Raw genomic sequence first — 25505 nt, 5'->3', positions numbered from 1 at the left:
GCGAACATCCACTGTCCAAATACCATATTGAGTTCTTGTTTGTACCTGTTATCTGCAATCACACACATAATAAAACTTGGTACCCATACTTATTTGGGTCCTGAGCTGATTAGTCCCTTAGGAACCCACACTTGGATTAGTCTAACAGACTTTCCAGTAGTTGTATTCCAAATTGTTTTTCTCGGCTTTTGTGTGCATGGTGTGTAGTGTACAGATGATATATTATGTATTTTAGGTTTATTCAACTGATTGTTTAGTCTGTATTTCTTCTGAACTGGCTTGCAGTTATAGTAATTGAAGTAGCTATTTGAATATTTTTTGAAACCTCTTTGATGACTGACTTTGTGAATCAGTTGAGGATTTTTGACTATAACCAATCCCATATCTTCTAACCTTGTTCATATTTACAGTAGGTTGCTCAATCAGCTTACTAGGCTCAATTCGTTCTTGTACTACTGCTGATTTAACAAAGTGAATATATTTCTCTTTGTCTATTTTTAGCTTTGGTTGAGTGTAATTTGGACACATTTCTCCTTGAGTGTTGAACCCTAAACCAGTTTTATCAGAAACTGATTTTTGTGAATTCTGCATTTCATTTAGTACAGTAGATGACTTGTTCCAAGATTGAATGAGCTCAGTCTGTTTTGAGTTTTCAAGAATAAACTTTTGGATTAATAACTGATCTTTGTTTCTTTCTGCTTTTAACTCAGCAATTTCCCTTTTCAGACTCAACCCGTCAACTGATTCATCAGTTTTGGTTTTATTGTCTGTGGGATCAGTTTGCTTTGCTTTGATTTTTTCGAATAATGATGCAAGCTTTTGATATTCATTTACCATATCATGTAGTGTTAGAATGAGTTCTTCTCGTGTAAAGTCAGTTGAGCTGAAATCAAATACCTGTTGACTAGATGATTCTTCTTCTGCATCATTAGCCATCAGGCACTTGTCTTCCTCATCATCACTAGAGCTGCATGAGCTTTCTGGTTCTGACTCCTCACTGTCAGTTTCTGCCCATTTAGATTTGCTTTCTTCGGCTAAGAGTACCTCATGTTTCTTTCTGAAGGACTTCTTATCATCCTTGGGTTTTCTTTTGTTCTCATATGATTTCTTTCTTCTATCAGTTGAGCCTTGACTGTCCTTCTTGGGTTTAGGACAGTCAGCAATGAAGTGACCTGATTTGCCACAATTGTAACAAGCATTTGTTTCATCTTTGGAGTTGTTTCTTTGGTATGACTTCTGAAAGTTTCCTTGATTCTTTCTCATGAACCTTCCAAACTTTTTGATGAATAGTGACATAGCATCATTGCTTAACTGATCAGCAGATTTCTCAACTGAACTAGTTGGTTCTGTTCTGACAGCAGCTAGAGCAGTTGTGGCTGCTGGTGTGGATGGTTCTCCTTCTCTGGTTTGCAGTTCGAACTCATAAGCTTTAAGATCAGCAAATAGATCATGAAGTTCAATCTGGTTCAGGTCTTTGGATTCTCTCATTGCCATAGTTTTGACATCCCATTCTTTGGGAAGACCTCTCATTACCTTTAGTGCAACTTCTTTGTTTGTATACACTTTTCCAAATGCATTTAACTCATTGATGATACTGCTTCTTCTTTCATCATACTCGTGCATTGATTCTCCTGCTTTCATTTTGATATTATCAAACTTCTGAGCTGCAACTGAAAGTTTATTTTCCTTGGTTTGATCATTTCCTTCGCAACGCTGGATCAGCTTTTCCCAAATTTCTTTGGCTGTCTTACACATCTTTATTTTGCTGAAATTTATTTTGTCCGGCATCTTGTACAGAATGTCTTTAGCCACATTATCAAGATTGGCTTTTATTTTATCTTCAGTTGTCCATTCTTCTCTGGGCTTTTCTATTCTTTGTGGTGCCCCTTCTGTTATGGCAACTGCTGTATTAGTTTTCAGAATCTTCATGGGTCCATCAGTTATGACATACCACATGTCATCATCTTGTGCAGCTAAATGAGCCTGCATTCTGATTTTCCAATCATCAAATTCTTCTCTGGAGAACATAGGGATTTTGTTGAATGAAGTCATGCTAGCAAGTTTATAGATCAAAAGTATTCAAGAACAAGATTCAACTGCTGTGATACCACTTGATAGGATCGATTAACGTATCAAGAGTGTTTAGAAGGGGGGGAGTTGAATAAACACTCACAATTAAAATGAATCTTTTCGAATTTTGAATTCAGCTTGGTGACAAAATGATTCTCGGAATTTTGTTGGTCAATGACAATCAGTTAAACTAAGAGTAGTTGCGGAAAATAACTGACTGAAAGATAGAATACGAAACTGAAATAAAGTACGCAAGGATTGTTTATTGATGTTCGGAGATTTCAATCACCCCTACGTCACCCCTTCTATCTCAAAGATAGGATTTCCACTAAAAGACTTTGATCGAATACAAGACTTGTACTGACTCACTTCAGTTTGGAATTAACACTGCCAAAACTGAAAATCTTAGCATACAACCGCTTTTATCAGTTCGTGACTGATCTTAGCACAACTGATATATTCTTTATTGAATTACAAAGTGCTAACACGCTCAAAGTGTAGCTTTAGATGCTACTGATATGTCTGATATATGTTAGCTGTGAATTGTGATTTTAGCAGCGTAATAGCAAGCTTCAATAGTGCGTTGATAGTTCTTCTTCTCAGCTGCTTTGTTCACTTATTTATATGCTTCCTTTCCAACGGTAACTTGTGATGAATTTGAATCTTTGTATCCGTTGATTTTTTACTTGATTATTCCTTGGATATTGTTTCCTTCATTTATTGTGATGCGGCGTCTTAACTGCTTTCGCCGAAATGCGTTGTTCTAAGGTGTATTGATTTAAGTGCGGCGTTGCAATCTTCTATGTCTCTTTGTCGGTTGATCGTTCTTTGCCGAGACATGTTCAGTTGAAGGGTGCTTTAGCATAAATCAGTTTCGAACTAATCAGTTAGCTGATTTCAGTTATTAAGTCCAGTTGTTGAACGTACTTGCGCGTATCAGTTGGTTGATCAGTTTGTCAAACTCCAGAATCCAGAATTTGGTTTTCAACAGTAACCAACATGCATTTAAATCTAAGTTTTCTTATCATGTGACATATCCTACTTTATTTTTATTTCAGAAATTAACGCATGCATAACATAAATACTCAAAAAGCTAGTAAACATGTAACGTAAATATATTATTCATGTCAATATGCAATTAACATCATATCAAATCATATAAAGCATGTAAAACTTACAAATGGAGGCTTGACGACTGATCTTTCCAGCGCTGATGGTGGTACAACCCTTTACAGGACCTTTGCTCTGATACCAACTGAGATGTCTGCTTATTCTTTTTCTTAAAAAGTAAAATTTTTTTCCCTCAAATTTTCGGCCTCTACATATACATATAACTAAAATACTTTTGCACCATTTTTTTTTATAGAACATCCAACTAGTACTTGAAATCCCAAAGAAAAATAGTCAAAACAATAAATCGTAAAGCGTGTTGCCAAACCTAAAAAAACAATAAGGGTTGAAAAGTGTAGCCCATACTAAACCTCTCAAAATCTCTCCAAAAGCATAAACAAGATGTCGTAAAATTTTTAACTTAAAATCTTAAACTTAAATGCGGAAAATAGAAGCGCTGGTCCTCGGGTTATGTGCACCGTCAGTCCAGCAAAGTCACCCATCAAGTCCTCCAACATCATAATTATTAATATCACATGCATCATAGACACCTAGTGAGTCCAAAGACTCAACACATCATATCCTTGATAACAAGTAATAAGTAATACAGTTAACATATAACAGTGAAAAATACTTGTATTTAAAATAACATTTTCATAAACATTTTCAAGATACATAAACTTTAAATAAAAGATTTTCTTAAACATTTTCATCTCAACATATTCATATAAACATTTTAACATATTCGTATTCATATTCATATTCGTGTTTGTTGAATTCAGATCGTGATTGTGACTCGTATTCTTAATCTTCACGGGGCGATGAATCCATCTATAAAAACCACAGTACTGGACGGCGGGGACACCAGAAACACTCTCACCGGTCAACTGAGCCTTGGCCAACGTATTAACATATTCGTATTCGTATTCGTATCCGTATCCAAGGAAACACGATCGTCGGGCTCCCACTGAGACCATAACCCTCATGATATTTCCAACATGTAGTAGTCACAATCCCTTCACATCCTTCAACATGTTATCAACACTTAACAAAAATTATGTACGTACATATCATTTTATTTTTGAAACCAAGCATACAATATATCTTTTAAATGTCCAATTTAAACTTAATAATTCAGAAACATTTTTAAATAAACGTTTTAACATATAAAAATCATAAAAATTCATAAACATTTTTAAATAAACGTTTTAACATATAAAAATCATAAAAATTCATAAACATTTTAACATCATAAACGTTTTAAATAAACATTTAGATAAAAAACGTTTAAAATAAACATTTTAACATATAAATCTTTAAACATAAAAATTCCATAAACATTTAAAATTGACATATTAACATATAAAAATTCATAAACATCCATAATCATTGAAAATAATCATATTAGCATATAAAACATCGTTCAGAACACTGCCATGGCGTTTACTAATTTCTAGGTGTAAAAAGACTGTTTTACCCCTCGACGTAAAATTTTACGTTTTTGAATTTTTATTAATTCAATTGACTCTAACATGTCCCAAATAATTAGTTAAGCCTACATGAATTTTAACATATTTTTATTTAGCTTAAATCGATGACTTTTAAATTAATCTTTAAATGTGACGTATTAATGCGTTTTAACTCCGAATTAAAACAAACCTTAATATAACATTCCCAAATTAAAAACTTAGACTTCTAATAATTATTTGAGCTTAAGTACAATTTTTCATAATTTTATAAAGCTTAAAACTAGGCGTTTCAATTAATTCGTTATTTAGCGTTTCGTGCGGCGATTAAATCCCTAATAAATCCAAAACTCGTTATTTTGATCCCAAACTTTAGAAATAGCATTTTTGTTATTTATTCTACCCTTCCAAGTCATGATCCACACCCGTGGACCCATGGATTAAATTTTTCTCCTTTAATTTTCGAAATTGACACAATAGTGAACACACCGAGCCATCTCTCAATTTACTCGAGCCACGCCCGAGCCACCTTGAGCCAAAACCTAGCCAACCCACCTAGGGACCCTACTGACCAAGCCTAGCTCAAATAACCAGCCCTGACCCGACCAAAAACTTGCAGGAACCCGACCCATGTTTCTGCCTGTGTGTGAGTGTGCTTCCTTGTATGTCTAGGACTCCTAACCCAACTAGGACTCTCCCAGCCGAGCCACCACAAAGCCCACTTGTCCCTAACCTTCCCTGGATCACGCCCAGACCAAGCCCAGACAAACCCAGCCCTTATAACCCACGCGCGAGCCACCTTGTTCAGGAACCCAGCAGCTGCGCGTCTCCATGGCTCCCTCACGTATTCTTGAACCAGCAGCCAACCAAGCCGTCACAGCCCCTGACCAGACCCTTGTGCACCCTCCTAGGACCCTAAGGACCTAACCTAGCCCAGCCCAAAGTCCCCAGACCAAGTCATGATCCCTGCACAAGACCCTGAACCCTGCGCATCCTCCCTTGAATTTCTCTCGGGTAGGAGTCCTTGTTGGCTAGGACTCCTCCCAGCCCACTTAACTCGAGTCCTAGCATGGCTAGGACTCTTCCATTGACCCATACATGACCCTAGCCCAGCCTGGTCCAGCCCCAGCCAAGCCAAGCCACAAACCCCCATCAACCGAGCCATAGCATGAAGAAGAAGCCAACCAAATCCCACGGTCCTTCTCTGAATTGGTGCCTACGATTTCCAGCCTGTTTCTAATTCTTTTGCAGCCTTTTGGTGTGTTCTTGGACCCCTTAAACTTGTATAAAACATGACCCTAACACCTCCTAATCATGGCTGCCCCTTAGATACATGAAATTCATGGTTTTTGGATCAAAATACATGTTCTAAAAATCATGTAGGATGCAAAAACGAAAATCTTCAAAGCTGCTACTTATTTTCATGCAATTTCAAACATAATTACATAATATGGTGTGATGATGAGTAAAAGGAGAATATGGCATGCCTTTGCGTTTTATACGCACGAAAAACCTTTGACGATTGCGAAGAACGATGACGAGAAAACGACGGCTTGAAACCCTTGCAACTTTGATGTCTTTTTCCTTCAAAATTTTGTGTGTGTCGTGTATTTGGTGTTGAGGGGAGAGTTGGAGAGAATTGAAAGTGTGGGGCGTGTGATGTGTGGGTTTGGGGTGGGGTTTAAAACATTAAATACTAATTAGAAACACTAACAAAAGTTTAGGTCCACTAAGAAGTTAATTAGGCCCAATTAGTGCTAAATTAAATATTAAAAATAATTTTGTTTAATAAAATTTTTGAATTTATTAGCCGGATTGCCAATACGTTCGTATTTTTATTGAAAAACCCACACCGATAAAATTTACGTCCCGGCGTATAAAATCACCTCAAAACCCCTTATTTTCAAAAATATGAAAAAGCATCACCGTTAATTTAAATAATTAAAAACAATTAACCAATAAAATCATTTTCTATTTTTCAACCCTCGGTCTCCGTTCTTCGAGCGCAACTTGAATATCCTTTAAAAATACAGTTTTATGAAAAATGACAATTAAATCATATTTGACACAAAATAATGCATGACACAATAATTTAGCAATTAAGTCAATTAATTACTCGTTTTCAAAATTCCTAGATTTGCATGCAGTTGGGTTAAGTCGTCTCAATTTTGGACCTTACAAAGCTGAACTGAACTTACGAAGTCAACTGACTGATCAGTTGATATATTCAGTTGTGAGCTTACCAGCGATTGCTTATCAGCTGATCATTCAGCTGTACACGTCATCAGTTGGAGTAAAGGACATCCAACCGACAACAGTACAAAGCAGACTGCACCTCATAGTAGATAGCCGCATCTCAGAGCTTACAGTGTACGAATGTCTGAGCAATATTGACGTGGCAATCAACGAGTACAAAGATTCTAATTATATTTAATGTTACCGTTGAAGAGAAGCCTATAAATAGGTGATAAGAGCAGTTGAGAAATATATCTATCGATCGATCTATCTATTCTCTTAAGCTTGCTGTTACCCTGCTGAATTTATCGCTCTTACTCAAGAATCAAAAAGCTCACACTTATCAGATATATTTTTAGCATTTAAGGCTACTCTTCGAGCTTATAAGCACAAACTGTTTTGTTGTTTATTTGATCATTAACTAGGCCAGTTATGCTAAGTTTAGTCGAAGAACGGTGAGATATTTCATAAACTAAGAGTTTTAGTTTTGGCAGTGTTAAGTCCAAACTGAAGTGGGTCTGTACAAGTTTTATATTTATCAAAGTCTTTCAGTGCATATCCTATCCTTGTGATAGAAGAGGTGACGTAGGAGCATTTGAAGTCTCCGAACATCCACAAATCTTTGTGTGTTCTTACTTCAGTTATTTATTCTATCTTTCAGCCAGTTTATTTCCGCAACTGTTATCAGTTAAACTGATTGTCATTGACTTACGAGATTCCTAGTTTCAGTTTGTCACAAAACTGACACTGCATTCGAAACGATTATAAAATCGTGATTGTTTATTCAACCTCCCCTTCTAAACACATCTCAACCAATCCTAACAAGTCGTATCAAAGCTGTTGAATCTTATCTCAGAATACTCTTATTGTAGAACCCGTAAATTAGACTACAGATAAGCCATGCATAATTCTAGTATTTTAAATTAAAATGATTTTTTTTATTATTATTGCTTGAGTATTTAAATGTTTTTCTTTAAATTTAATTATTTTATGCAGTAGTTTAATTTTTATCTTTTCAGTTAAGTCAGTGAGGCCGGACTGGAGTTGGAGTTTTGAGATAAAATTTAAGATTTAGAAATCATTCCCAGAGTTTATTTTAGCTAGCAAATAAGTTGATTTAAGTTAAAAGGAGATTTAAGGAATTATTTTAGTAACTTGAGGTGTGTAGGAAATAAGTTCATTTAGGTTCCTTAACTGAGGTGTTAATTCACTAAATTATTTAAGGGATAGGTAAGGCTCTTAATGTTTAAAAAAAAAATTTATCAACCATACAATATTTCCCCTCCATTTATAAGTTAAATTTTTGGCCACCCTTAGATGAGTAATCAACTCCTTGCCAACTCAACTTTTGACCCTTTCCTTGTTTTCTATTAGTAGGATAATCCCTTCAATTTTTTTTCTAGCACCATTTAATTAATAATAGACCTTATCCTAGCCTTGTTTAGTATGTAGGAATCGGCCACACCTCACCCTTAAGCCCTCCAAAAGAAAATCATTTGGTATCAAACAATTCAAAATTTAAAAAGAGGGAGACTTGGTCATACCCTTTGTATCCCTTTATTATTGGATCTCCCTCACTCTCCTAACCATTTCCCCTCCCCCATCACCGAAATATTGAGAGAATTTCAGAGCATTTTCGTGGGTTTAGTGAGGAAAACCGAGAGCTCTTAAAGAAAAATAATCGAGTAGCAAGCAAGAAAAGAAACGCTCCATCTCCGCGCCGCGTCGTGCGTTTCGTTCGTTTTCTTTTCAAAACGAAACCAGGCATGTATATGTTCCTTTTTTTAACTCTTCAATCAAGTCATAGTAGTATTTTGAAACATCATAATTATGATTTATTTAAGCTCAAAAACCAAAATCTTTTCATACCATTTTCGGAAATGAAGTGCAGAATTTTGTTCTTCTTTCATGCTTCACGGTTTGCTTGTTTTTGTGAGTACAGGTGGATGGTTCGATCCCAGGCTCCCAAGGCTACATCTAGAAATGTTCTAGGATGGATTAGGACCACGTTGGTCAATTAGTTCAGCCCCTATGCTTGCTAGAAATCGAAATGATAGCAACTCCCCAAATATATCCCAAGTGCATTCGATTTTCTTGATTGATGTCAAAAGTTGATGGACCTGATCCTGGCTGCCCTAAGGGCTATAGCCATGGTTAGAACCTCTCCTAATCATGTCTAAGACGTGATCAAGTCGTCCTTTTGAGGCTTGGCCCATGGTGAAATCGGTTTTTAAATCAAACAACAAGAACAACCCTTCCCCCTTTCGGCTTCCTCATTTTTCAGCAAGTGTAACATTCGGTTTTTTTAGGAATGGTGTGGATCTTGGTTGGCCTATGGCCCTTAGCCACGGTTTATACCATACCTCTGGATGTATATATTGTGCCATGGTCAATCAAATGGCCACTGGAATGACACAAGACAGCAAACAAAGCAAAACACCACACGCATGCAAGGGTGCTCTCGGGTTTGACTTTTGGTTGAGTTAGGGTGTGATGCAAATTGTGGCTGGCCTAGGGCCCTTAGCCATGGTTCAAATCATTTCTTAGGATGTTGGTAAGAGGTTCTGGTTGATGGTTCAAGCCCCAACGGCCATTAGCCTCGCAAACGACGCAAGGAAACCAAAGCACAGCTGCTGTATTTTGTGGACAGCAACTTGCTGCTGCGGTTCAGTGGCTCGTGCGAGTTCTTGGTTGGCTTCTAGCCTATGGCCTTGGACTGGACAGTGCATCATCAAATTAGGAAGGCCATGTTTTTTACCATTTGTGATTCGGATCATTTTAGAGGTCGTACGAGAATTTACGATGCAATGTGCCAAATTGACTCTCGAAAGAGCGTTTCATGTTTTTGCCTCCATTCACCAAAATTTCAGCCCTTGTCATTTTAGGAGCATTATTTCATCATTTTAAGTATATTTTAATCATGAATAAATGATGGTTCGGTGTTGGTTCGGGTGGCACGGAGTCATGATTAAATACGAAATCGTTGGGCGTAATTGTCTCGTTTTTGGATTCAATTACAAATTTTGGTCAAGAAAATCATTTGCATATTTTTCATGATAAATTTAGGTAGCAGCGAGCCTGGGAACGATCCAATCCATGTGGTAAAATAATACAAGATATTTAATTATGCTATTTAATTATATTACGTGCATAACAATATAAAATATTCATTTTTGAGATTTATGCGATATTACTTGTGGCCATTTCACTATCATGGGATTATTATTTCATCCGGTCGCCAGTTACCGGTCAGTTCAGTCTGTACTACCCAGTATACTGTGGCATTATTCTGATCAGACGTACATTACTTCACCCGGTCGCCAGTTACCGGTCCGGTCAGTTCAGTGCAGGGGCCAATTGCGTAGACCATAATCTCAACAGAAAATTTATGACATGTTATTTATGACAGAGCTCGATTGAGCAAGTATTTCACTTATGATTTTTAGTCAGTTATGCACGTATTATAATTGCTCATGACAAGTTATTTTCACATTATGCCTCATGACATGATATTTTTATTCCCATGCAACTTTATTATATTATTTACTCTTTATTTACGATATATGCATGCTGAGTCTTTAGGCTCACTAGACTTGATTGTTGTAGGTACGAATGATGTCAGGGCCGAGGGCGGGGACCAGTGAGCTAGCTTTGGTCGGCAGTAGTGGAACCAGAGGACCTCATTTACAGCACTTGCCATTTTTATGTTCAAACAATTTATCAGTTGTTGGATACTTTAACTTGTTATTTTGGGGAGTAATGATTTCTTCTGCTGCTATTTTTAAACATTAAATTTGATTTATCGGATTATTTGGTGAATGAGGCATTTTAATTATTTAAAAAGAAAATTTTAAATTTTTCCGCAAATTTTCAAACACGAATTTTCGGGCCATTATACTTATTCACAAAACTGATCAACATGTCTTCATTCAATAAAATACCGATGTTTTCCAGAGAAGACTTTGACGACTGAAAAATCAGAATGCATGCTCATTTAGCTGCACAAGATGACGACATGTGGTATGTCATTACTTAAGGTCCCATGAAGATCCTAAAAGCAAATACAGCAATTGCCATTACTGATGGGGCACCTCATCACATAGAAAAGCACAGAGAAGAATAGACAACTTAGGATAAGAGGAAAGCCAACCTAGACAATGTGGCGAAGGATATCTTACACAAAAAGCTGGATAAATTCACTTTCAACAAAATCAAAATGTGCAAAACTGCCAAAGTGATATGGGAGAAACTGATCCATTTGTGTGAAGTAAACGAGCAAACAAAAGAGAACAAGCTATCAGTTGCTGTTAAGAAATTTGACAACATCAAGATGAAGGCTGGAGAATCCATGCACGAATATGATGAGAGCATAAGTGGTTTTATCAATGAGCTGAATGCACTTGGAAAAGTGTATTCGAACAAAGAAGTGGCACTGAAGGTTGTCAGAGGTCTTCCCAAGGAATGGGATGTAAATACCATGGCAATGAGAGAGTCAAAGGATCTTAACAAGATCGAACATCATGACTTGTTTTCTAATCTAAAGGCTTACGTGTTTGAACTACAAACCAGAGAAAGAGAACCTTCAACACCAGCTGCCACAACTGTTTTAACTGCTGTCAGACTGGAACCAACTGGTTCAGTTGTCAAATCTGCTGATCAACTGAGAAATGATGCTATGTCATTGTTTGTCAAGATATTTTGAAGGTTTATGAGGATGAATCAAGGAAACTTCTAGAAGCAATATCAGAAAAATCAGTCCAAAGAAGAATCCTATGCTTGCTACAATTGTGGCAAATCTGGTCATTTCATAGCAGACTATCCTAAGTCAAATAAGGACAGCCGAGGATCAACTGAAAAGGGAAAGAAGCCCTATGAGCACAGAATAAGGATCAAGAATGACCAGAAATCATCCAAAAAGAAACATGAAGTGCTTTTGGCTGGAGATAGCAAATCTAAGTGGGCAGAAACTGACAGTGACGAGTCAGAACCAGAAAGCCAAATCAGTTCAAATGAAGATGAGGAGGAAGTCAAGTGCTTAATGGCAGATGATGCTGAACTGGAGTCAGCAAGTGAACAGGTATTTGACTTCAGCTCTACTGCTTTCACTCGTGAGGAACTCATTACCACAGTGCATGACATGGTAAATGAGTATCACAAAATTTCTCGATCATTTAAGAAGGTTAGAACTGAGCAAATTGATCCCAATGACAACAAAATAGAAACTGATGAGTCAGTTGAACTGTTGAATCTAAAAAGAGAGATTGCACAGCAAAAAGATGAAATGATTGAAAATCAAGCTTTGATATGTCAATTAAAAACAGAAATTTCAAAATATACTGAACTGATTCATGCTTGGAACAAGTCTTCAGTTGCATTGACTGAAATGCAGAATTCACAAAAATCAGTTTCTGATAAAACTGGTTTAGGCTTTAACAGTCATGAAGAAAATTCTGCAAGTGATACACAGCTAAGGTTGAATGAAAACAAAGGAAAGTACATTACCTTTGTAAAATCAACTATGGGAAATAAATTCTCAGAACCAAGTAAATTAACTGTTCAATTGACTGAAATTAATAACAAAGGCAAACGGTATGGAATTGGATATAGCTCTGAGAGTTCAACTGATTCAAGAAACTGGTCACCAAAACGATTCAGTCGCAAAAATCTGTACTCAAGGAATGACTGTTACAATTATTACAACTGTAAGCCAGTTTAGAAACGATATCAAAAGAACAGTCAGTTGAAAAAAGATACAAATTGTATTGTTTTATCTTCACATCACACACATATTGCCAAGAATTCGAGAAAAACCATTTGGAACACAGCAACTGGGAAGTCAGTTAGACTTGTCCAAGTCTGGGTTCCTAAAGGACTAATCTGTTTAGGACCCAAATGAATATGGGTACAAAAATTATATAATGTGTGTGATTGCAGGTAACAAGTACAAACAAAGAATCAACTTGGTATCTAGACAGTGGCAGTTCGCGGCATATGACAGGAGATGCAAATTTGCTATCTCAACTGATCAAATATACTGGATCAAACATCAGTTTTGGAAACAACTCCAAAGGTAAAAGTGTGGGTAAGGTTAAGCTTATCCATGGTAACTTTACAATTAAAGATGTTTTGCTAGTTGAGAATTTGAAGTATAACTTGATAAGTATCAGTCAGTTATGCGACAATAATTTCTAAGTTCAGTTTGACAGAAACACTTGTTCGGTTAGAGACTCAACTGATGAGGTCATCCTAACTAGAAATCGTTGTGGAAATACTTACAAAGTCAGCTGGACTGAACAACCTTATGCACCAGTTTGTTTCATTGCTTCCAAGTCGTCTAAAAATTGGTTATGGCATAAGAGGTTGAACCACTTAAAATTTAAATCTATTGCCTATCTGAGTAACCATGATCTTGTAACTGGTTTGCCCAAAATAAATTTTTCAAAAGAAAAAATTTGTTCAGCATGTCAGTTTGGTAAACAAGTAAGATCTTCATTCAAAAACAGAGGTTGTAAATCATCTTCCCGATGCTTAGAACTGTTACATATGAATCTTTTTGGTCAAAAAGATAGTCATGAGTTTAGGGGGAATGAAATAAACTTTAGTGGTCGTTGATGATTTTTCAAGATTTACTTGGGTTAATTTTCTCAAATCCAAAGACCAAACTGCTGCACAACTGATTAAGCTCTTCAAAAGACTATTAAATGAAAAATTAGTTGGGATTGATCGAATAAGGTCTGACAGAGGGACTAAATTCATCAATCAAAATCATTCAACTTTTTTAGAAAATACTGGAATCAAGCATGAGCTCTCAGCAGCTAGAACACCTCAGCAAAATGGTGTAGCTGAGAGAAGAAATCGGACCCTTAAAAAAGCTGCTAGAACAATGATTGCTGATTCTAGTATTTCTCAAAGGTTTTGGGTAGAAGCAGTAAAAACTGTATGTTACACTCAGAACAGATCAATGACTAAAAAGAATCATGTGAAAACACCATATGAGATCTAACATAAAAAAAAAAGTGTGGTTTTTTATTTCAAAATATTTGACTGCAGATGTTTTATTCTTGATAATGGTAAAAATCATTTAAAAGCCTCTGATGCTAAATCTGCAGAGGGAATATTTCTTGGATATTCTTCAGTTAGCAAAGAATATAGAGTCTTTAATAAAAGATCTTTAAATGTTGAAGAATCTATTCATGTTGTTTTTGATGAAACTGTGCTAACTAATAAGCCAAATGATGGAGTTGAGCTAGTTGATCGTTTTACAGAGATCAGTTTGGAGGATGACAATGAAGATGAAAATCATATCAAAATAAATATCCTTCAAACACCTGAACCAGAAATACTAGATCAATCAGTTGAACAGGAACCTGCTCCTGATAATCAGTTGGTGGAGCAAACAGATGATATTCAGTTACCTACTGATACAGATCCACCTGAAACTTAAAACATTCAGTTGCCAACATAAACACTTGCTGATATGGAAGCAGCAAACACTGAACTCAGATGGAAGAAATCACATCCTCCAGAATTGGTAATAGGTAATCCATCTGACCCGGTAAGAACAAGAAATCAAATGCTTAAATTGTTCATTCATTCTACTTTTGTCTCACAAATGGAACCAAAGGAAACTGACGAAGCTCTTGCTGATTCTAACTTGATAAAAGAAATGCAAGAGGAGCTAAATCAGTTTACCCATAACAATTTCTGGAACTTAGTTCCAAGACCAGTTTGTAAAACAATTATAGGTAAGAAATTGGTATTCAGGAATAAACTGAATGAAGATGGTTCAGTTGCACGCAACAAAGCAAGACTTGTAGCACAAGGATATAGGCAGGAAGAAGGAATTGACTATGATGAAACGTATGCACCGGTTGCAAGACTGGAAGCAATCAGAATGTTCCTTTCCTATGCATCATTCAAGAACTTTAAAGTTTACCAGATGGACGTAAAGAGTGTATTTCTAAATGGTCAGTTGCAGGAAGAAGTTTATATTGAACAACCACCAGGTTTTATCAATCACTCTTTTCCTGATCATGTCTATCATTTGAACAAAGCTTTTTATGATCTTAAACAAGCTCCAAGAGCTTGGTATGAGACACTTTCAAAATTCTTAACTGATCATGATTTTACTGTTGGGTCACTTGACAAGACCTTGTTCAAATTTTCTAAGAATGATCACATTTTACTTGTGCAAATATATGTTGATGATATTATATTTGGGTCAACTAACCCCAAATTATGTGAGAAATTTTCCAAGTTAATGCAGGACAAATTTGAGATGAGTATGATGGGTGAACTGACATTCTTTCTCAGACTACAAGTAAAGCAACTGGACACTGGTATTTTTATCAGTCAGACCAAATGCACGAAAGAATTGCTCAAGAAATTTGGCATGGAAACATGTTCAGCTTCCGACACTCCCATGAGTTCATCAGTCAAACTGGACAATGATCAAGGGTGAATATCAGTTGAGACGAAACTATAGAGGTTTAATAGGTTCATTATTGTACCTAACTTCTAGTCGTCCTGATATTGTATTTGCTGTTTGCATGTGTGCTAGATTTCAAGCAAATCCTAAGCAATCGCATTTTTCAATTGCAAAAATAATTTTAAAATATCCAAAAGGCACTCAAAATGCGGGATTATGGTACACTAAAGACTCTTTTTTCAATTTAGTTGGATATTTAGATGCAGACTATGCAGGATGTAAGCTAGATCGTAAAAGCACCAGTGGATCTTGTCAGTTTCTAGGAGACAGACTGATATCATGGTTCAGTAAGAAGCAAACATCCATAACCACTTCCACAACTGAAGCAGAATACCTTTCTGCTGGAAGCTGCTGTGCCCAACTGCTCTGAATTCAGCAACAACTGAAAGATTATGGAGTTGATGCTAAAGAATCTCCCATATTTTGTGATAAAGAATCTCCCATATTTTGTGATAATACAAGCACGATTGCAATAACTTACAACCCAGTTCTTCACTCAAAGACCAAGTACATTGATGTCAGGCATCACTTCATCATAGATCATACTTTGAAGAAAGCTATCAGTTTGGAATACGTGTCAACGGAACAACAAGTTGCTGACATCTTTACCAAACCATTGCCAAAGACTAAGTTTTCACACTTTCCCAATATACTTGGTTTAATTGATTTATATTAATTATATCAGTTTTATTGTTGCTTTGTCAATTGCTGTTCATTCATTTTGTCATTTATTATTTAAATGTTTATCAATTGATGTTAGTTGGACAATTATTATATTCAGTTCGTTGACTATTTATTAACTGATGAAAGTTAGTTTTGCAGAAGATGAAGAGACTCAAGTAAATTGAAACGTCTTTTGACTTACTAAGACTAAGTTTTTCTTACCCTTTCTCTTAATTATATGCATTTATTGAGGGAGAATATCGATTTGAAAAGTTAACTGAGAAGACAATAGTCAGTTGGTCTTCAACTGAACTGACTGATTTTTTAACTTGTCATTCAGCTGCTGATCTAACTGATCTTCTCTGATAAGTTAACTAATAAATCGAATAATATTCTATATTAAATGATGTAACTGTTTGTCGAAGCATTAATTGCTGTCTTTCAACTAAAAGTATCTTGGAACATGGACCCACATAATCCATGAATTATCTACATACGTTTTTTCCACACGCACACACGTTTTTAATTCAAATTTTTGTGGACTGACACGTGTCCAATAATTTGAACAGTCACTTACATCAGTACGATACCCTCCACTTCAATTTTTCTCCTTACACTTTCCTCAAATTTACAGAGCAAAAACAAATTCAAGTTTTCTTTCTCGCTGAAAAATATTCAATCAAATGACAAATCAGATCCCAGCTCATGTCATGAACGCAATGACAATCAACTTTGACTCAGTTATGATTGTATCAGATGAAGCTGTGAAGAACATCTTTATCAAACTGGAAGCAGCTGGTTTGAAACAATTTTTGGGATTATCTTCCCAAGAAATCTATACTAAAGAGATTCAGGATCTCTATGCCAACGGCTATGTCACTACAACCGGCAGTATCGCAGCTACTGTAAATGGTCAGCTGCTGATCATTGACGAGGATTTCTTCTGCAACCTATTTCAACTGCCTTCTGATGGGCTAGTTAATCTCACTGAAGTAAATGCATCTGATATTGAGGAGATGCAAACCCTTCTTTTTGCTGATGGTCGGAAAATCAAAGTTTTCGATCCCAAAAAAGAGCTAAAATTAGAGGTACAACTGCTGGCAGATATTGTAGCAAAGGGCTTTTAGCAAAGGCTGAATCCTTTGCTGCACTTACTCTTGAAAAATTTCAAGCTATGACTGCTATCATTGCTGGCCGGAGACTGAACTGGAAGAACATAATTTTCAGCATCCTAAAGATTATGTTTCAAGTGTCCAAGCAAATAAAGGGTTATACGGTGCAGCTCAGCTATTTGGCGAAAGTTAAAGGGCTGGTGACTGATGACTCTGAAAAATCATCAAAACTGAAAATCTTCAATGCAAAGAATGTCCAGCCACCAAAGCAGAAACTGAACATGTCTCCTGAGCAGTTCTTGAAGGTAAAGAAGGAGATTGGGACACAAGAGGCTCCCAAGTCAGTTCAGAAAAAGAAGATGTAGAGCCCGAAATCACTACACGTAAAACCCATGCTTTTATTCCAATTGTTAAATTATTTATTTAAGTTTCAAATGATTTTTAGCAATGCATGATTTATTTATTTGAATTATTTAAAATTATTTATGTTTATGTGATGCACGTTAAAATATTTTTCTGAGTTCATGTTTTAGACGATTATTCGATGCGAGATCGAGGAAAGGAGACTGGCGACGATTTAAGAAAATTTAAAATGCGGTATGTTATTTAAAGCCAAGAAAATGATATTTAAATGATTTATTAAGTTTTTAGTATTTTTAAAGCCTAATTTAATATTAGATGTTTTTAAGATTTTTAAAGTTTCAAAGTTATCACTTGAGTATTTTATTCTAAATTATGGGATTTTTAGAAAATATTAATAGTGGGTTAGTATTCTTAATTAACAAGTTAATTATTAATTAAACCCTTAATACCCCACTAACCTTCCTACCATTAACACACACACACACACACACAAACACATGATATGTTACACTCACACACACATGCACTATAAATATTTAACACACACTTGGCCTATGACACACACATCTCTAGCACCCTTTCATTTTTTTTGGAGAGAATTTGGAGGGTTCTTAGGCTCTTTCTTCAGCAGCCCCATCTCCACCTTTCTTCTTCAAAAATTTCAGCAACAACACGTTGATTTTAGTAGAAAAATCGTGCCTCAAGTCGCCCGGATCGGTTCCCGCACCGCGTCGTTTTGTTATTCATCGTTTCTTGAGTTTTAAAGATCAAAGGCATGTATATTCTTTCGTTTTCGCATCGATCTTGTCATAGTAATTATTTTGATGTATATTGTATGAAAAACATGTGTATGTTATGCAAAAGTTTAAGCAAAAATGTTTAAAATGATTTTGGATCTCAAAAACTCAGTTTTCTGTCTTTTAAAATACTGAGAATTTTCGGTAGATTTTCTGGAAACACTTTCAGCATACGAAACGTATTAATTTTTGATACCTTCAATTTGACAGTAAATTCGTAATTTTTTGGACAAGGAACAAGTGAGTTATGATCATTTTCGTGGGACTGCTCAAGCTGTAAAAATTTGTGTGTCACAAAATTTGTTACCTCCTATTATTTTAAATTCTGAGACTTATAGTTTAGTTTTCTGGAAACGTTTTCAACATATGATTTGTAGTACTCTGTGTTATCTTTGATTTGACAGTAAATTCGTAGTTTTTTGATAAGGAATGAGAGAGATATGATTTTTATCGTAAACCCGCTCAAGCTGTGAATATTTGTGCATGTTCTTCATGTTTTCTCAAGTTTTAGTTGCAGACTTCGTTGGGATCTTTTGAATCCTTGCTGCTTTGGTTAGGGAAACATGTCCAGAGTGTTCCAAGGAATCCCTTGACTTTTTTAAGTATGTTCGACGTGCAAAGAAAATATTTTTATATTTTTGAGGTATGCTAAATGTCTTGTGACCAATTATGAACGGGTTTGGAAGTCGGTGAAAGTGGCCGAGGATCTCTCCACCCCGGTAAAGTATGACCGCATTTTGATCAGGATTGGAAAGCGGTAAAGTATGACCAGGGACCAATCCACCCGGTAAAGTATGACCGGAGATCTTATGTATGTGGTAGTGGACATCCCTGCCAGCCTAGTACTGTGGTTTAGTCTAATCAGGCGCATTATGTTACGTGTCACTTGCTTTGAAACATATCTCTACACAAAATGATGTAGTTATGTATGTTCAAGTATGCATGATGCAAGTTTGTTTACGAAAAGTTTTATGATGATGGCACGTCTTTGTTTATGTTAGTAAGTTCAAGTTTCAAGTATGTACGTTCTAATTTAAAAATGCCTGTGGTTTTATTATGTATTACTCGTTATTCCCAGTGTGAGGGCCCGTTATCCTAATAACGATTTGTTAACATGCAATCATGATTAATCAGTAAACATCGGAAAAGTGAGTTAAAAATTTGCGTTTGGGCCTATAAAAATTTCGGCATTACCTTCGCATAAATAGGACATACCAGAAAATCAAATACTCAAAATACACAACACATGCCCTCAATAAACACAACATCATAAACATGTGCCAGCCAGACACAATCATGACATATACAAACCCAAAATATCATAAGGCCGACAAGGCTCGATAATACCATAATACAATTCTTCAAATATAAACATATAGTATCTTGGAGACAGCAACACTACGCAGTACCTAAATACAACTGAGCCCACTCTCAAGGAGCTCTGGTACTTCCTGAGGCTTCTTCTCGAGCGCCTGAGGTCGAACCACCTGTACCACCTATCATGTCCATACACAAAAGACACGACAGCCCCCTCTCGTACGAGACATCAAGAAACCACGATATAGGACATAGAAATGCAATGATGCCATGCATGAATGCAATGCATGTACAAGTGCAAGATATCGGGATATTAGGAATCAAATGATCGATATCAACAATCATACATATATGCTCGAGCTGGTCCACGACTCAACAGACCATGCCTGGGATATGGCCCAGCCTCGAAGCCAGCAACTACCTAAGCCAGACCGAATCAAGGTAGCCAAACATCTCCAGAACACCATATCATATAGTATATATAACAGATCTCAACCGAAATATAACAAGATCTCAATAACAGATAGGCCCAATATGATATGTTCAGTGGTATTGATGTGTCTAACTAAAATAAAATGTATGTGAACAAAAGAAATATTTTATTTTATTTTGCACATCAATTACCAACTGATAATATGCGAGTCAGCATATAAAATCACATAAATCAACCAATAGCAAATAAATCATACACAGGATCATCAGATACCTCTGTCAGATATCTTGAAAATAACTGATCTCTACGTACCTCGACTAATTTACCAGTAACTTAAATCCTCAAGAAAGTCCTGGAAATGCCAACTCAGACAAACNTAACTTAAATCCTCAAGAAAGTCCTGGAAATGCCAACTTAGACAAACCACCTGAAAATTAATTTAAATGGTCTTATTATCATATAAAAATTCCACAACCATTTAAATTCATTACAAAATCCAATTTCAACTATTTAGGCATTTTAAATTCCTAAAATTCCCTTATGCGACTAAAATGCCTAAAATAAATTATTTCTATTTTAATTCGTCGCAAAAATTCTTTTCAGCTTTAAATGACGCTAAACTAATATTTAAACGACTGCGATATATTCTAGATTCACCAGATAATACCTCCGACTCGCACAATTCCGGAACCTACAACAATAACCCAATAACTAATTAATAATGATACAATATTTGAGTCGAAATTAAATTAAATTCACATAGACAACAACTCTCACCGATACAGCTTGTACTCCAAATAACACTGGCTAAAATCGAGCCTAAACCGAAGGTAACTTGCAACAGACGGCGAACTCGACGGAGAAGATGACCGGAAATCACGTACAAAATCAGAGCCGACGGGTCGTTCTCGAAAATTTGCAAAAGCGGTATCAAAAGAAAGCTTACGACATAAGGAACAAAACCCCTCAATAAATTTTTAGTTTTGAGCGGCGGAAGACGGCGATTTTAGCGGTGAAACCGACGGCGTTTTTCGACGGGTTTTCAGAAGGCACGATTTCACCTAGCAAGAGTGANTAAAATTTAAATATGCATTTTAATATCGTCTATAAACCGATATTTTTTTCATACATATTTTAAACACACTATTTCATTATTTGGCTTAATTATTTTAAATTCCTCAAGTTAAAATAATTAATCTTAATTATCGCCAAATAACATATAATTAAATCGGGTCATTACATTTCTCACCCTCTAACAAAAGATTTCGTCCTTGAAATCGAAACACACAACACATCTTATATACAACCTAGTCACACATCTACCACTGATAGTACATAGGAAAGTCAGAGTACATGGAATAATTTGTGACAATTTCAAACAAGTGAGGCAATTCTTGTCGCATTTTAGTTTCCAACTCCCATGTAGCCTCTTCAGTCCCATGTCTACTCCACTGTACCATAACCAGTGGAATCGTCTTATTTCGAAGTTGCTTATCCTTTCGATTAAAAATCTGTATGGGATATTCAACATAGCTAGGAGAACTGTCCAACTCCACATCCTCGGGTCTCAGAACATGAGATGGATCCGGCTCATACTTCCGCAGCATAAATACATGAAACACATCATGTATAGTAGACAAACTCTGCGACAAGTCCAATCTATAAGCCAATAAGCCGATCCTCTCAACAATAGTATACGGTCCAATATAACGTGGAGCTAACTTCCCTTTTCGCCCAAATCTCATCGTGCCACGGAACGGTGACACTTTCAAGAAAACTTGATCACCAACCTGAAATTCTAAAGGTCTGCGTCTTTTATTCGCGTAGCTAGCTTGACGATTCTGAGATGCTTTCATTCTTTTTCTAATAAAATTAATCTTTTCATTCATTTCTTCAACAAACTCAGGTTGTACCAATGGTTTTTTTCCAACCTCATTCCAACATACAGGCGATCGACACCTTCTACCATACAACGCTTCGAATGGTGCAATCCCAATAGTTGTTTGAAAACTATTATTGTATGAGAATTCAACCAATGGTAAAGATTCTTGTCAGTTTCCACCAAAATCCATGACCACTGATCGTAGAATATCCTCCAAAGTTTGTATAGTTCTCTCTGTCTGACCATCTGTTTGTGGATGATAAGATGTACTCATTGCCAACTTAGTACCCGAAGCATTCTGAAGACTACTCCAAAACTTGGAAGCAAATCTAGGATCTCGGTCAGATATAATAGATACTGGAACTCCATGCAATCGAATAACATTATCCACATATAATCGTACCATTTTATTATAAGCATAAGTACGATCGTATGGAATAAATGTGCTGATTTGGACAATCTATCGACTATCACCTAGATAGCATCACAACCTCTGTTCGATCTGGGCAAGTGAGTCACGAAGTCCATTGCAATATGTTCCCAGTTCCATTGGGGTATTTCAAAACTCTGTAACATACCTCCAGGTTTCATTCTCTCGGCTTTAACCTGCTGGCATGTCAAACATTTTGCTACAAATTCTGAAATATCTCTCTTCATCGCATCCCACTAGAAATATGGCTTCAATATGTGGTACATTCTATGAGTGCCGGGATGAACACTATGACGGCTACAATTTGCCTCTTGAAGCAATGCTTCTCTCAATCCTGTGACATTTGGTACCACTAACTTGTTATTCATTCGTAAACAACCATCTGATGAGACATTGTATTTATCTGGGTTACCAGACAAAACCAAGTCTTTCGATTTCTCAACATGTGGATCATTCTTTTGAGCTTTCTTGATCTTTGAAATAATCTTCGGCTCAAATTGTATAGCAGAAACAATAAAATGATTGCCTTTCGACTGAAAAGTCCATCCAGAAGTACATAAATCATCATAATTCTGCCAAACATGGATAGATGCTATCATAACTTCCTGATACTTCCAGCTTAATGCATCTGCAACTTGATTCATTTTTCCTGGCCGATACTGTATTTCACAGTCAAAATCCTTCGNTTCCAGCTTAATGCATCTGCAACTTGATTCATTTTTCCTGGCCGATTCTGTATTTCAAAGTCAAAATCCTTCGGTAAATCTAACCATCGTCTCTGCCTCATATTCAGTTCTGATTGAGTAAACAGATATTTCAAACTCTTATGATCTGAGTAGATAATAAACTGTTCACCATATAAATAATGTCGCCAAACTTTTAAAGCAAAAAAAATGGCTGCTAGTTCAAGATCATGAACTAGATATCGGGATTCATGTGTTTTCAATTGTCTTGAGGCATAGGCAATAACTTTTCCATGTTGCATTAAAACACATCCCAAACCTCTTGATGATGCATCAGTACAAACCACAAATCCACCTGATCCAGATGGCAATGCCAGCACTGGTGCTATTGTCAGCTTCTCTTTCAATGTAAGAAAACTCTTTTCACATTCATCTGACCAAATAGATCTTGCATCTTTCTTGGTCAGTTGGGTTATAGGTCGAGCAATCTGAGAAAATCCTTCAATGAATCATCTGTAATAGCCGGCCAATCCCATAAAACTTCGAATCTATGTTATATTGGTTGGTCTAGCCCAATTCAAGACTGCTTCAACTTTACTTGGATCTACAGATATTCATTGGGCTGATATCACGTGACCCAAAAATATCACACTATCCATCCAAAATTCACACTTTGACAACTTAGCATACAACTGAGAATCTCGAAGTGTTTGAAGAACCAATCGTAAATGCTCCTTATGTTCCCGTTTTGATTTCGAATACACAAGTATATTGTCAATAAAGACAATAACAAATTTATCCAGAAAATTTCTGAATACTCTATTCATCAGATCCATAAACACTGCTGATGCATTTGTTAAACCAAAATGCATTACTAGAAATTCATAATGCCCATATCTAGTTCTAAAAACCGTTTTAGGAACATCTTCTTCTCTGACCCGAAGTTGATGGTATTCTGATTGAAGATCAATCTTCGAATAAACAGAATTTCCTTGAAGCTGATCAAACAAGTCATCAATTCTAGGCAGAGGGTATTTATTTTAACAGTGACTCGATTGAGCTGCCTATAAATAATGCACATTCTCATAGAACCATCTTTCTTCTTTACAAACAGTACAGGTGCTCCCCAGGGTGACATACTAGGGCGTATATAGCCTTTTTTGAGTAAATCATGTAACTGCTCTTTCAATTCTTTCAGTTCTGCAGGAGCCATTCTTTACGGCGCTCTAGAGATCGGCGCTGTACCCGACATCAAGTCGATGCTAAAATCAATTTCTCTCTGCGGTGGAAAGCCTGGTATTTCTTCAGGAAAGACATCGGGGAATTCTTTCGCTACTGGGATATCAGATAATTTCGGTTCTTTCTTTGTAGCATCCATAGCATAAATCATATATCCCTCATGTCCTAAAGATAATAATCTGAACATTTCAATCGCTGAGACTAACGGTATCTTAGTCTGTGATCCTCGACCATAAAAATTCCATTTGCTACCATAGTATGACCTAAATCGTACTACACCATGAAAACAATCTACATTGGCTCGATAACTAGACAGTGTGTCCATACCAATGATACAATCAAAATCATGCATCGGTAATACAATCAAGTTTGTGATCATAATGTTATCATCTAAATGCAACACACAGTCTAATACAATTTGGCCAGATGGAATAAATCGACCAGCTGGCGTAGACACAGATATAGTTTCATGAAATGGTGTAGTCCAAAGTTCATATTCATCAACATAATCAGATGCAATGAATGAATGAGATGCCCCAGTATCAAATAAAACTAGTGCAATATGATCGTAAATAATGCAAGTACCTGCGATCACCCCGCCTGGAGCCTCTCTAGCCTGATCCTCGGTCAAAACATATACTCGGGCTTGTTGGGGACCCGTAAAAGATTGTGGCACATTACCCCTGACCTGTGGGTAACTAGACTGCTGATAGGACGGTGCATGAGCAAATGGTCTCTGAGATGAGCCACCTGGAACACTACCTCTGGCATAAGGCAACTGCTGTGGCTGCATCTATCCCTGTGCACGGCTCGGACAAACTCTGGCATAATGCCTTGGCTGCCCACAATTATGACATGATCCCTGTACTCCGCTACACTGCGCAGTAGGGTGTCTACCCCCACATCAATCACAGAAAATCATAGGGTACTGTCCACTTGTCGCACTTTGTGAATTGCTCGAACTAGAGGAGCTGGACTGATATTTCTTTTTAAACTGTTTTCCTTTTGGTCTGAATTGTTTTTGTTTATGCTGTTGGTATGACTGTTGAGATGGAAAAGATGGTGTACCTGCTGAAAAATAGGAACCACCACTAGGCATTGGTGGAGCCTATGGTTGTTTTCGTCGTCTCAACCCCGCCTCAATTCCTATCGCCTTGTCTACAGCTTCTGCATAGGTTGTAGGCGACCCAGCCATAACCATAGCATGTATTTGAAAG

General features: G+C 36.6%; 2 protein-coding genes and 1 long non-coding RNA gene across 3 annotated transcripts; all 3 read right to left on the bottom strand.

Annotated features, from left to right (window-relative positions):
- Positions 1 to 19452: 19452 nt before the first annotated feature.
- Positions 19453 to 21135, bottom strand: LOC140961136 (uncharacterized). Its single transcript, XR_012172292.1, has 3 exons — positions 20832 to 21135; positions 20722 to 20745; positions 19453 to 19800 (listed from the first exon to the last, which is right to left on the bottom strand). It is a non-coding gene; the product is annotated as an uncharacterized lncRNA (long non-coding RNA).
- Positions 21136 to 21373: 238 nt separating this feature from the next.
- On the bottom strand, positions 21374 to 21943 carry LOC140960992 (uncharacterized). The gene has a single exon (XM_073419318.1). The coding sequence runs from the start codon at positions 21941 to 21943 to the stop codon at positions 21374 to 21376; it is 570 nt and encodes a 189-aa protein (XP_073275419.1).
- Positions 21944 to 24265: 2322 nt separating this feature from the next.
- Positions 24266 to 25081, bottom strand: LOC140960990 (uncharacterized). The gene has a single exon (XM_073419317.1). The coding sequence runs from the start codon at positions 25079 to 25081 to the stop codon at positions 24266 to 24268; it is 816 nt and encodes a 271-aa protein (XP_073275418.1).
- Between the last annotated feature and the right edge of the window lie 424 nt (positions 25082 to 25505).

Source organism: Primulina huaijiensis, chromosome 16 (assembly GCF_012295235.1).
Source record: "Primulina huaijiensis isolate GDHJ02 chromosome 16, ASM1229523v2, whole genome shotgun sequence".
Lineage (NCBI taxonomy): Eukaryota > Viridiplantae > Streptophyta > Magnoliopsida > Lamiales > Gesneriaceae > Primulina > Primulina huaijiensis.
Note: the sequence above shows the minus strand (reverse complement) of the source record. Positions and strands in the feature narration are given on the sequence as shown.

What these genes read in the sequence shown, in the direction of transcription:
- LOC140960992 (XM_073419318.1), bottom strand. Translation starts at nt 21,943, where the DNA reads ATGAATGAAAAGATTAATTTTATTAGAAAAAGAATGAAAGCATCTCAG.
- LOC140960990 (XM_073419317.1), bottom strand. Translation starts at nt 25,081, where the DNA reads ATGCAGCCACAGCAGTTGCCTTATGCCAGAGGTAGTGTTCCAGGTGGC.